This window comes from Wolffia australiana, chromosome 8 (assembly GCF_029677425.1).
Source record: "Wolffia australiana isolate 7733 chromosome 8, ASM2967742v1".
Lineage (NCBI taxonomy): Eukaryota > Viridiplantae > Streptophyta > Magnoliopsida > Alismatales > Araceae > Wolffia > Wolffia australiana.
This window is the reverse complement of record NC_135842.1, coordinates 11,334,847-11,347,399: the sequence shown is the minus strand read 5'-3', so window position 1 is coordinate 11,347,399 and position 12,553 is coordinate 11,334,847. Positions and strand designations below refer to the sequence as shown.

Genomic DNA, 12,553 nt, shown 5'->3' with positions numbered 1-12,553 from the left:
GTAAACCATCGAGAGGAGAGGGAAGACGGAAGAGAAGGATCCAGAGTAGGAACAAGAGGATCTGGCGAAGAGGGGAGAGGAGATAGAGGAGGAGCCAGTGGCGTGGAAGGAGGAGAGACACAAATGGAAGGGGACAGCGGAACAAGGAAGTCAAGAGACATGTCCAAAGGGTCGAGGGGAGGAGAAGATGCAGGAAGCGTGGTGTAGAAGGGAGTAGGCTCATCAAACGTAACATCCTTACTCACATAGAACAGATGAGTAGACGGATGGTAACACTTGTACCCCTTTTGACGGGATGAATACCCCACGAATCGGATGGCTTTGGCTTCAAGTTTATCACGATGAGGAGGATGAAGAGAGACATAACAGACACATCCAAATATACGAGGTTTGAGGTGAGTGTGTAATTTAACCGAAGGAAAGAAATGCTGAAGGGATGCCAACGGGGTACTTTGAGAAAGAACATGAGAAGGAAGACGATTAATCAAGTGAATGGCAGTGAGAGCAGCTTCACCCCAGAAGTGTTTTGGCATGTTCATGTGAAGAAGAAGACTTTGGGCAGTATCAAAGATATGACGGAATTTCCGTTCCGCCAGACTGTTCTGTTGGGGAGTGTAGGCACAAGAGGTTTCATGAACAATGCAGTGGGAATCAAAAAAGGAAGAAATGGAGGTGTTGAGATAATCACGTGCGTTGTCCGAGCGGAAGCGTTGAAAAGATGTCCCAAATTGAGTGTGAATGTGGGCATGAAAAGAGATGAGGACTTGAGGAAGGTCAGACTTATGCTTGAGGAGAAAGGCCCATGTAACATGAGTACAATCATCGATAAAAGTAACCAACCACCGTGCACCTGAGAGACTGGTGACAGGAGCCGGTCCCCATATATCACTATGGATGAGAGAAAAAGGAACAGAGGAGCGCGAAGATAAATCAGAGGAGGGATAGGTAGATGCACGTATGTTTAGCTAAATGACAAGAGTCACATACAAAGTTTTCCACTGGACGTCCATGGAAAAGACGAGGAAATAAGATTTTAAGGGTAGAGAAGGACGGATGTCCCAAGCGGCGATGAAGAAGTCAAAGTTGGTCGTGTGACATCGAGTAGAGAGGAGAGGCCACAACAGGAGTGGAAAATGGTCGACGAAGGAGGTAGAGACCCCCATGCTCCTCAGCAAGTGAAATCCTCTGCCTCCTCACCTTATCATAGTAAAGACATTTATTAGGAGTGAAGAGTAGATCCTGCCCGAGATCCATAACAAGATGACGAAGAGAAAGGAGATGAACAGTGAGGTGTGGGACATGGAGGACATTAGTGAGAGTAAGAAGAGAGGACAAGTGAAGACATCCGACACCGGCAATGGTGAGAAGATCACCCGAGGCGGTGCAAACCTTATGACTACTGGGCGAAGGAGAATAGGTAGGAAAAGAATGGGCATTCTGTGTCATGTGAGCCGTAGCTCCAGAATCAATAATCCATGATGACGATAAAGACAATGATGGAAATGGAGAAGGCATACCACTGTTGGCCAAGGTCGTGGAGCCAACCACGGTCATTTGAATGAGACGACGGAGTTGAGAAATTTCATATTGCCAAAGATCACCCATAGGAAACAAGGTTGGTGGTGGTGGAGCTGAAACGGAGGGAACAGATGGTGGTGCCATCACTAGAGAAGAGCCACTTGGAAGAAATAGGCTGGATTGAGACGTGACCAGATGGCTCTGGTGTGTCTTGCGTTGTAATTTGTAGCACATCTCTTTACTATGGCCCCGCTTCTTGCAGTAATTGCAGAAGAGAGATGGGTCACCCTTGGATCCTTGAGAAGAGGATGCAGATTTCATAACAAGAGAAGGAGATAAAGGTGGTGGTGACCCTTGAAGACTTGAAGCTGATCAGGAAGTACCCATATGATAACTGGCCATAGCAGAAGTAGGCTCAGAATGAAGAATGCGGAGGCGTGACTCCTCGGTCGGAATACTGTTAAGGGCCTCCTTATAAGTAGGTACATTCTCCCAATGAATAAGTTGACTGAGAAGAGGCTCATACTCGGGGTTAAGACCCATGAGGAATACTCAAAGTTGGAGTACATAAGTACGATCAACATACTTTGGATCAAGTGGCATGTAATGATCCAACTCTGCCCATAATGCAGCAAGTTCAGTGCTATACGCAAGAACACTTCTAGGTCCCTGAACCAAGTTAGTCGATCGACTGACGAGGTCATAGATAATGGCAAGATTGTTTTTCTTTGAATGAGCCTCTTGGGCTGTCTCCCATATATCTTTGGCAGATGCAAGAGGCTGGAAATCTGGAGCAATGGAAGGACTGATACTATCAAGTAGCCAATGATGGATAACGCCTTCCACATCCAACCAATGGTCATATCCTGGTGCAGTCAATGATGGTCCCTCTTCCAACAGGTGTCTCAGGAGCTTTCCTTTCAACGCCACTTGAACATATTGGCGCCACTGGAGGAGATTGAAGCCATTGAAAAGGAATTTTGGTGGGATACGAGGCAGCGGAGAAATCCAACTGTTGAGGTCAAGACTGGATAGAACAGTAGGAGTCACGGGAGGGATAGCCGAAGATGTACTTGAAGTAGTGGACGCCATATTTCAGAAGATAGGAGTCGACGAGAATGCCACCGACAAGAAATCGCCACAAACAAGAAGTCGACGAATCTCCAAAAAAACCAACTGAAGCTCCAATTGAAGGTGATTGATGAGGAGTCGACCAGAATGCTCAAAGCTCCAACGGGAATACAACCGAAGCGAAAAATGAGCTCCAACTGAAACGAAATTGCGAGACGGAGGAAGGTGAATCACTGATGAGTGATGGACGATCAGAGGCAACAAACGAAGAGCGACCGGCCGGCGGATCACAGCTCCGATACCATGAAAAAACTGATCGTCGGGTTGAGAGCGAGAGAGTCGAGAGGAGGGAGTAAGAAGAAAACACAAAAAATAAGTCTCATAACGTTAGGGTTTGATACAGCCACTTATAGAGGAGAGAGATAAGTCATATCTAATGGGTCACGATAAGGGCCCCTTAGACAATATATTTGTAATGGCCCATTACGAAGTAATATTTCAACAGATGGTATGGAAGCAATATCAGATTTGAAGGATGAAAATATAATGTGATATGGATGAAAGCATGATAAAATTATCGTCTAAGTGGACGGTAATTTAAAACCATGTTCATTAGAGGTTAGTGGGTTTTATGTTCCCCAGCATAGGCCACTGGGAAACTTGAAATGAAGATGGTATGGATGCTATCTGGATTTGATGAATGAAAGTATGATATGGTACCAATAAATGTGTGATAAAGTCAGAATCTAAGTGGGATGACAATGTAAAATGATGGTTGGGTGGTTATCGCTTTGTCGGGTAATAGCATTAAATTTATTTTTCAAAAAGCAAATCATGGTCCTAAGAGGTTTGTGGGTTTTAAGACGATCCCACTGTGGAAGTCCACCATGAATTTTTTAATGAAGACGGACTTGATGCAATCAGTATTAGATGGATTAAAATTTTGACATGGTGTAGATGAATGTTTGATAAAATTATCATCTAAGTGTATGGTAATATGGAAACATGATTATAAGAGGTGGACGTCTTTTTTTTCATGCTATGAATTGAAATCAAACTCCGAATGTTCTGCTAGATATGTATTATTTTATTAAAAATAGTTAGAATCCTTAGTTTTTTCTTCACCAATATTTGACCATGGGAAATCTTTATGAGATCACCTCATTATTTTGTGACATATTTTATTAAGTGTAGTGCCTGAACTGGTGGGACTAAGATGACAGTTGATCATAACACCCTGAATTTTTAGCACATTCAAAAAAAATTGTGTCTTGGTACGATATTAGACGCAATGCACGCAAGATAATAACTCACTCTCTGCAATGTAGTGTCACTGAAGCTGTTTTGTCACACTAGGAAGCTTAAAATTGTTATCAAACTCACCACCAAAAGTATCAATTTTATTCTACCTCCATAATGATCTCTACTAGTATAGAGCAGAAAATTGATATTTTTTTCATCTTGTGAATGCTTTAAAAGTGTATTATGCTTTCGCTTATATGCAATCAGCCAAAATCACCATAGTATATGCAGAAGAAGGTATAAAGATGAAGATGAGATAAAAAGTGGGTTGAAAGATGAAGATGACGGTGACTAACATAGGGTGTCTGATTGACCATTCATGGAAATCTGAGGCCGTTGATAGATATATGAAGGTGTCACTAAATGAAAATGATATTGAGTGAGCCGGCATATATTTTTAATTCATGGCCATTAAATTTCCATCACAATGATCTGATGTGCATGTTTTCACAGACAATAAGTGTCAAGGTTTAGTGTTGTGCACGCTGATCAAGGTGACAACTATGTCACTGAGTCAAACACCTTGTGGGAAGAGAAGGGAAAATTCTGTACATAAATTCAAAGTGCCCATCGCACATTATTTCACCCTGCCAAAGTATTATAAGTGTAAGTTAATTTATTTGAAAAATGATTACGTGGTAATTACATTAGTATACATTTTATGTCTTGTGATTCACCGATTGAAAAATAATATAATTGATTACATTATTTGTACTCAATCTGAGTATATTTTTCTAGGCTAATAGAGAGACCAATTAAAGAGAGAGCAACGATTTTCAAAAGTTCCACTTATAATCTAGTTGACGAATTAATGATATAAATGACACCTAATTAGGGGACGTCTGTAGGATATGCACTGTGAATATTCATTATCCTCACTCATTCGTGGGGCAATAAAGGAAGAGGAGATATCTATCAGTCGAAGTGAACAAAAAAAAATCATTATCATAATATATATCAGATGAATGTAAATGCCAGTGTATTCAATTAAAATTTTGTTAATTCAATGTTTAAATTACTAGGTATTATACGCCTCATAACTTTTATTTATACATAGATAAACAAGTAAGTTATAAAAAATGAATAAACTTCATCCTATTATTAGATGGCTTAGTAATGAATTTAGTCCCACCATTGGCATCTAATCACTTGAAATCCAAATAATCTTCAAAATTTTCAATTCAAAATCTCGATGACGAGGGAAAGAGAAACACAACATACTTAAAAGGCACTAAAATTATCATGCAATTTAATATAAAAACACCATACGTGTCATAAAATCGCTTGAAAAAAACAAATGAAAATCATTTAATGGTGGTATCAGCAAGTTCGTGTCCTTCGATGTAGTGGGATAATTTGAGTTTCTGCCTTCAACATCCTCCAGCTGGGGAGTATCATCCACATTTTGATGCTTTGTGTCACCATCCTATTTATCTTGGGAATACTTGTCCCAATGTTCTATGGAGAAGAATCCTACCAACAATCTGGTCGCACACACTTGGAGAAATTGATTTTTAATTTGTACAAACTGGGTCGCATGTGTATAGTATAAACGTTCCTCGCCAATGTAAAGTTTAGGAAACCATGTACAACATAGGAGATACAGTTCCAGACTCATCTTACCCTACAGATGGTGCCGAATATTCCCTAACAAAGGACTCTAGTGATCGAAAGGTCCTATCATATACAATAATCCTATTCCATTGATTTATAAAATGTAATGTATCAACATTTAGGATAAAGTGATATGCATTATATTTTTTTGGCTGATAGGCATGTCTTCATCCCCATGATAAACTCAAAATTAGGATTTTAATCTATCATTGGTGTTTTTTATTTGACAGTGAGGTCTTGTCCCTACCTATGCTTGTTTGAGTAAATTTAGCCAATGATGAGTACTGATGGTCTCCACCAGAAACGTTAATTAAGGATATAATATTCCTGAAATATTTGACTAAAGAGGATGGAGGAGGTACATATTAAAACACAGGGTCGAGATATGAGAAAAAAATGTAAGGCAAGGAGGTGATAACTATTACTAACATTTGGATGATTATAGTAGAAAGTGCTAATGAGGATATTAGAAGAACGAGTGATATATAGAAGGGAGTGACAACAAAAATTGGAGTAAAATAGACGATGGAGACGTGATAAAAAGAATTCTTCATGTAGGGGGGATTGACAGTGAGATGATGGAGATACGGTGATGTGAAAGGCGTAAGATGTGACTGATGTGTGCATAAATGCAATGTGATTGTATAACTGGAAGATAAGATGGATGTGCACTAATGTTGATAATGAAAAGAGCCAATCTAAGGTGAGGATGCTTACCGTAGATCCTTAAGTTCTACTGGGATCATGGTGATTTTCTTGTGCATGAAAGATCTCCTTCTTGTTTTCTGCATCCTCTCACATACATAGGACACCAAGGACAAGCTTGATGGATCTCAATAACCCATTCTCTTTCAGTTAGCTCAACACGTAGGAAGATAGTTTAAGGATATTTTTTTACAAATAACCATGCCTTTATTTATAGATTAGAGGGCACTGATGGAAAAAGGTTATAATGATGAAGCTACCCTTAAAATTCCAGCTCAATCAGCCTCATGGATCATCAAATATCTTCGATGACCGGAATGTAACTTCAAATTCAACCAACAACGATTCAAATTGATACAATGACGGTGCAGTGCAATATGAGGAGTTAAGGGATGAGAGATAGAAGAGGTTTGTGGGGAAGAGAGGAGAGAACAAAAATAATGAGAGGATGGTGAAGGATCACCGACGAACACTTGCAGGCTCAACAGGGGGTGATGACATCGACTTGCGAGCACAAAGGAGGGAAGAGTCGCGACCAAGATAAGACATGGGTGATGTCGCAAGAGAGGGGTGGAGAACTTACCATGTAATTTCCTACCACAAACTCACTCGAGTGGGGCTTTAAGTAGGATCTATTGTGGGCTGGACCCATGCTTGCAGATTGGGCCCTTATAGGACCTTCCTCTGTACATACACCTGCTCGCATATCATACTACTCAAATTTAACTGCAGCGACTTGTCTATTAGAAGGTGGAACAACTTACGATGAGAGATGATGAGCAAAAATGAAACAAGAAGGCCATCAAAGTCATAGAGAAAGAATGTGAGACCAATGTGATGGATTATATTGATCAATGTGAGAGAGCATACAACCACTTGCATAGGGATATATGGAGAGAGATATGTAAATAGATATAGAAATAGATTGGGGTGGATAGGGCCATTAGGCATGTGATACAATCCCTTACCCTCTGTGCCCCGCTCCTTCCATGTTTCCTTTAAATAACACAAACCTCCCCTCAAGAGGGTAGACCAGAAGTTATCTTATTGGCTATTCATGTCCCTTCTTTCCTTTATTCTCATCTACGTCCAAGTTGCATCTTCCCCTTTGCGGTCCTTGTCCTCACGATCATCTCCTCTTCGTCGCATCTTCAGGCGGCTAGTCTCTGGTTGATCCCTTCCCTCCTCCGTTTGGCTCTTTCCCTGACCCTTCTCGTTATCCTCTCCATCCCAGGAGCTCTCTTGCTCGTCTCCCTATTGACCAGTCCATATCTATCCAATTGGGGTTTTATATATGGGAATAACATCAGGAAGATACACCCATTGGAGCATTGTATCAGCTTGTAAGGCCCAAACACAAACCCAAATTCAGTTCACTTTCAAGGCACCTCCAAACTCAAACCTGCTTCACTCTCATAACCTAAATCCTAACCAGTGACTCAATTTCAAATTATGGAAATTCAATGCAACTGTATTTTATAACATTCTTCAATGCTCTCATTTCTCTCATGTCAGTCCATTATAAAATCCTATTTTTAAGAAAAACCCATTTTTTCATTGAAGTTCAGATCAATTCCAAAGTTGTTTTACTCACCCCAACTCTGTCCATTAGACTCATTAAACATTCTTATTTGAATCCCAAAATTTTTGTGCGAATCATGTTAGAAGCTCAAAATTAATATATTGTTGTCATTTTGCAGATCACTCGACCTGCCTAATTTCAACCTGAGTTCTATGAATTCAGACCCATCTCAAGCTCAAATTCAGATCAACAAGTTCTCTCAATTTATTCTCCAATAACTTCCTATGATCCTCCGGTTATATTTTTTTTCATTCCTTCAATAACTTTCAATTATCTTTACAAATATGTTTCTTCTCAATAACTTCAAATCAGTCAAAATACAAAAGTGGTGTCATGCTTCTGATATTTACCTGAATAATCAATTATTCAAATTGAAGTTGCAAATTAAAAACTTTTCGAAAAAGAGATAATGTGATCTGGAAAGAGACCCTCTGTCTATTCAATCAAACTTCAGGATTATATTGATCATCTGATCAATGATATTTTTTTCTTTCTAATACAGTATTATTTTCACCATGGAATATATGGATTATGAAAACGAAAAGTAAGTTCACATGGTATTACATTTTTTGAGAATTCAACCTGAAATTGTTATCATCGTGGATCTCTTTATACTGTCGCATCCAAAGGTTTAAATCTGCTGTCTTACAAATAATGACTAAAATGTGTCACAGAACTCCAAGAAGTGAACAAAAGTCTTTGATGAATAGGAAAGTTTAATGAGTGAATCATTATAAACATATTAAATGTTAATATCCTCATAGCTACACCAAAAATCTATCTCAAAATGCCAATGAAATGTCTATGAGTGCATTTACTCTGGTTATGATAATTGAAGGCCAAATCTCCTCAGATCTGAAATGTCATGAGCACGAATGACAATAATAGATAGAATACAGATATCTCTTGCAAATACAGATCCAAATCATAAATTTAATAATAGTCTTGGTCATGATGAGGAAAATATTTATAACTAGCATAACTATAATAACACTAGAAATATAATGAATGAGGATGACCCACAGTCCTGATCCTTTTAAAAATATCGCCTTGAAATTATATTTTAGGATTTATAAATCACCAAGACTAAAAGACCCTGTTCTCATGCATAATCATTCTCAAAATGATAATAATACATTGAGGAATGTCATTAAAAAGGGCAAACTACAAAAATATCTTTTGCTCATAAATAATATTTAAATACCCATGTCACTCTTGGCACTTGTTCAGAGTAGGGTTCATCAAGAAGAACGGGTGAAAGAGTTTTGCAGATCCTTACATTTGTCTTCCCAAAAAAAATCCTCTCATTGTAAGTTCTATGTTTTGGCCAACAGGGTTATTAAAATAGTACAAACAAGGAAATTATAGACTTGGTAGTGAATAGCACCAGACTTTATGTGATGGTTCAGCTGCGAATCTACTATTGCCTCATGCCAGAATGGTACAGAAAAAAAGTGGTAAAACAGCGAGTGAGCAATGAATTGCTCAAGAGGGAAGAGAAATGATCAGATCTACGTGTAGGAGCTTTTCTCTCTTCTATCATGACCCAAGTTATGAACAACGTTAGACATAAATATTTTTTATTATGGAATGCATACAACTTCCTATGAAAATCTTCCCCTACCACAAATGATAATCAAGTTGGAGACAAACCTATTTGCCATCTGAGCTCAGAGGTGACCTCTTCCACCACAAGTGAAGCACATGACGTTGCCGGAGCCACCACAACCTGAAACCAGAGACCAACAGGTCCAAACAGTCTAACATGAAGATAGAACGGCAAACCAGTACTTAATCAAGGAAATCGAGAAATTAGAAAAAAAGTAGAAAACGAACAGTTAAACGATGAGTATAAGTGCGCGTTGGTGGTTACTAGTCTAAATTCGATTCACTTAAAAATGATAGGGCTGTAGTTGTAGGTTTTTGATAAGAACATATCAGTGGGTCACCCAATAATGGCCTTTTAGTCACTAGGTCAAGGTTATAATGGTTAATGTGGAATAATGCATGCTAGGTTGGTCGTGCTTGGAGAGGGGAGACTCTCAGTAAACTCTGAGAGTCACATACTCTGAGACTCTGTCTGAGGACAGCAGTCGTATTTGGTTCAGATATGATCCCCATCAAATCTAGAGTTAATTTTGTGCTTTAAACCCAGAATGGGCTTTTTGGTCATTCGTCATAAGTATTTCTCTTTAAATTGGGCAGCCCTTCCTTTAGGATGGCAGCCAGGAAGAAATATCGAGTTGTTGTTCTCCTGTCTCTCTCACCATGTGAGGTCTACTCCGGCAGTATCTCCTCCCTGAGAGACATACATCCTGCTAGACGTGGTCGTTCTGTTCGTTTCGTGCGAATTTGTGCGAATGGTTCGTTCTGTTCGGTTTTCCGAACAGAAAAAAAACAATTCGAACAGAACATCGTACAGACCCGTGTGCGGTTCTTTTGTTCGCGTTGTGCGAATTTTGTTCTTGTTTTGTGCGAATGTGCGAATTTGTGTGAATGTGCGAATTTAGTTCGTTTTTGAAAAAAGAAAAGAACAGAACAAAGAACAAGGCCCTGTGCGGTTCTTTTGTGCGAATTTTGTGTTCCTTCAAGAAGAACAGAACATAACAACCATGCCTACATCCTGCCAGGTCCCTTCCCGGCATTCCGACCCTCCATGTCGATCATTCTAGCATCTTCTCCCTCCCTTCCTGTCTAATCCATGATAAGAACTAGCAGTTCTTGTCAATTTCAACATAGGAAAGATCTTGGAAGGGAAGAGAGAGAACTATAGAAAAATAACAATGGCTACAGGTCCAGATCATACCCGTGCCTCCCTTCAGAAGGATCTCCCATACTTTATAAGTGAGGCCTACATGTATTTGAAGGGAAATTACACTGAAGATAAATGACAAAAGTACCCCTGACATGAAATACTTGGGCGAATTTTAGTCCTTGGATTTTTTTCTGGAAAGGAAAGGGGAAGATCAACCAGAATCGGTGATCAATAAAAAAATTGTCAGCAACTTGCACAAATGGCATTCATATCTTCCATTCAACTTCAGTTGCATGATTACATAACCATGACTGGAAGAGTTTTGAAAATCTAGTATTCTTTGAATGAAAACGGAACATGCAAACTAGGCGTTAGGATAATAAAAATTATGAGATGAGAAGAGTACCTAAACATCTAACTTTAACGATAACCCCTTGGCTCTCCAAAATGGAGTCAACGTATAAACCAGAACCTGAGCAAGTGGCACACAATACCGCCCCTTTTGACTCACAATCCGTGCACGGTGCTTTCCCACCAATCTCCTTTGCGCTTAGAGATAAACCAATGGGTTTTTCAATGTTCTCTTCTGGGATTGGTTTATCATAGCAAAACAGAGATTCAAGCTTGCCTATGCAGCTTTGCAAGTCGCCCGAGGCAGAGGAAATTACCTACAAAATGAAAACGACGTATGAAAATGAAAAAACTGTGCCATTCAGACAGCCCAACTTGATTAAGATCCGAAGAATGTTTTGCAAATCTTAGATGCATTAGACATCTGGATTAGATTACATGAGATAATATGAAAACCCTTTCCAGACACGCGACGCGTACAGATCATATTGGCGGTTTCTAAATTGAGACTTACTAATCATTAACGGTAATTTTAGGTAGTAATGATCGATCGTTCAAAGAAAAAAATTCATGAATTAGCGAAAATCCCCCTGATATTGAAGCAACGAGATCCACAGGCACAGGAAATTTCTACCAAAATGATTTTGATATATTAGAATTAAGACTTTCCCTTCGCCCCTAAGGCTTGTCGACCCTTTCCAGACACGCACCGCATGATGATCATACGACGCTATCTAAAACGAATCTTAACGATCATTTTTGGTAGAAATGATTGATCGTTCAAAGAAAAAAGTTTGCAAAACCTGCGAACATCCTGCCGATACTGAAGCTACAAGATCCATGGAGACGAGAAATTTCTACAAAAAATAATTTTGATAAAACTTTACTCGCCCGACGAAATGACTGATCGTTCCAAGAAAAAAGAAACTCAAAAAACCAGCGAAAATCCCGCCGATCCTGAAGCTACGAGATCCACTGGCAAAGGAAATTTATACAAAAAAAAAAAAATTATAAACTTTCATTCACCCGAAGTGGTTGGCGAGGAAAGACTGGTAGTCTAACGGAGACCCGGCGTAATCTTCCTGCCAGAATGCCATGTCCATCACCAAAAAATAGTGTTCTAGAACGGCAAATTGAACCAGCCGACCACGACGCAGTGGACATGCCGATCATAATCTCCATCCCGGCGATTTCACGACCTCGGAATATCAGAAATCCGAGAACTTCACCTTCTTCCGCTGCTCGAAAGCTGAACTACTTCGGCATTGCCGCCTGATCTTGCCACGCTTTAATTAGTCTGCTTCTGCGAGATTGAATCTGTTTGAATGTGCTTTAACATCATGATGGGGTTCTTAAGATGATAGCCGCTGGAAAGATGAGAGAGAGATAGTAGATAGAGTAAATGAAGAGAGAGAGATGAGAATAAGAGTGATAAAATAGTGAAGAGAGAGAGAGATGAGGTAGAAGAGAGATGAGAAGAGATTGTAGATGGAGTAAATGAAGAGAAAGATATGGGGTAAGGGAGATAAAAGAAGGAATGAAGAGATAGATGTGGAAGGAGCTGAGAAATGAGGTAAAAGAGAGATGGGAGAGAGAGATAGTAGATAAAATAAATGAAGAGAGAGCCATGGGAGTAAGAGAGATAAATGAATGAA

General features: G+C 39.5%; 1 protein-coding gene across 2 annotated transcripts; it reads right to left on the bottom strand.

The window, feature by feature from the left end:
- Positions 1 to 8,478: 8,478 nt before the first annotated feature.
- On the bottom strand, positions 8,479 to 12,229 carry LOC144706974 (DnaJ/Hsp40 cysteine-rich domain superfamily protein). 2 transcript variants are annotated; one of them, XM_078580079.1, is made up of 4 exons: positions 11,925 to 12,226; positions 10,954 to 11,215; positions 9,446 to 9,521; positions 8,479 to 8,647 (listed from the first exon to the last, which is right to left on the bottom strand). In XM_078580079.1, the coding sequence occupies exons 1-3, from the start codon at positions 12,078 to 12,080 to the stop codon at positions 9,463 to 9,465; spliced, it is 477 nt and encodes a 158-aa protein (XP_078436205.1). In that variant the 5' UTR covers positions 12,081 to 12,226; the 3' UTR covers positions 8,479 to 8,647; positions 9,446 to 9,462. The 2 variants fall into 2 exon arrangements, with proteins under 2 accessions (XP_078436205.1, XP_078436204.1); XM_078580078.1 differs by lacking the exons at positions 8,479 to 8,647; positions 9,446 to 9,521 and adding exons at positions 10,290 to 10,486; positions 10,599 to 10,643 and having other exon boundaries at positions 11,925 to 12,229.
- Positions 12,230 to 12,553: the final 324 nt, after the last annotated feature.

Bases quoted from the DNA above. Each gene is read 5' to 3' on its own strand.
- LOC144706974 (XM_078580078.1), bottom strand. From the start codon at position 12,080: ATGGAGATTATGATCGGCATGTCCACTGCGTCGTGGTCGGCTGGTTCA. The intron at 11,216-11,924 runs GTGAATGAAAGT...TTCATTTTGTAG, and splicing joins TTCCTCGCCAACCACTTCGG to GTAATTTCCTCTGCCTCGGG. The intron at 10,487-10,598 runs GTATGATCTGGA...ATCATGGATTAG, and splicing joins CCTTCTGAAGGGAGGCACGG to ACAGGAAGGGAGGGAGAAGA.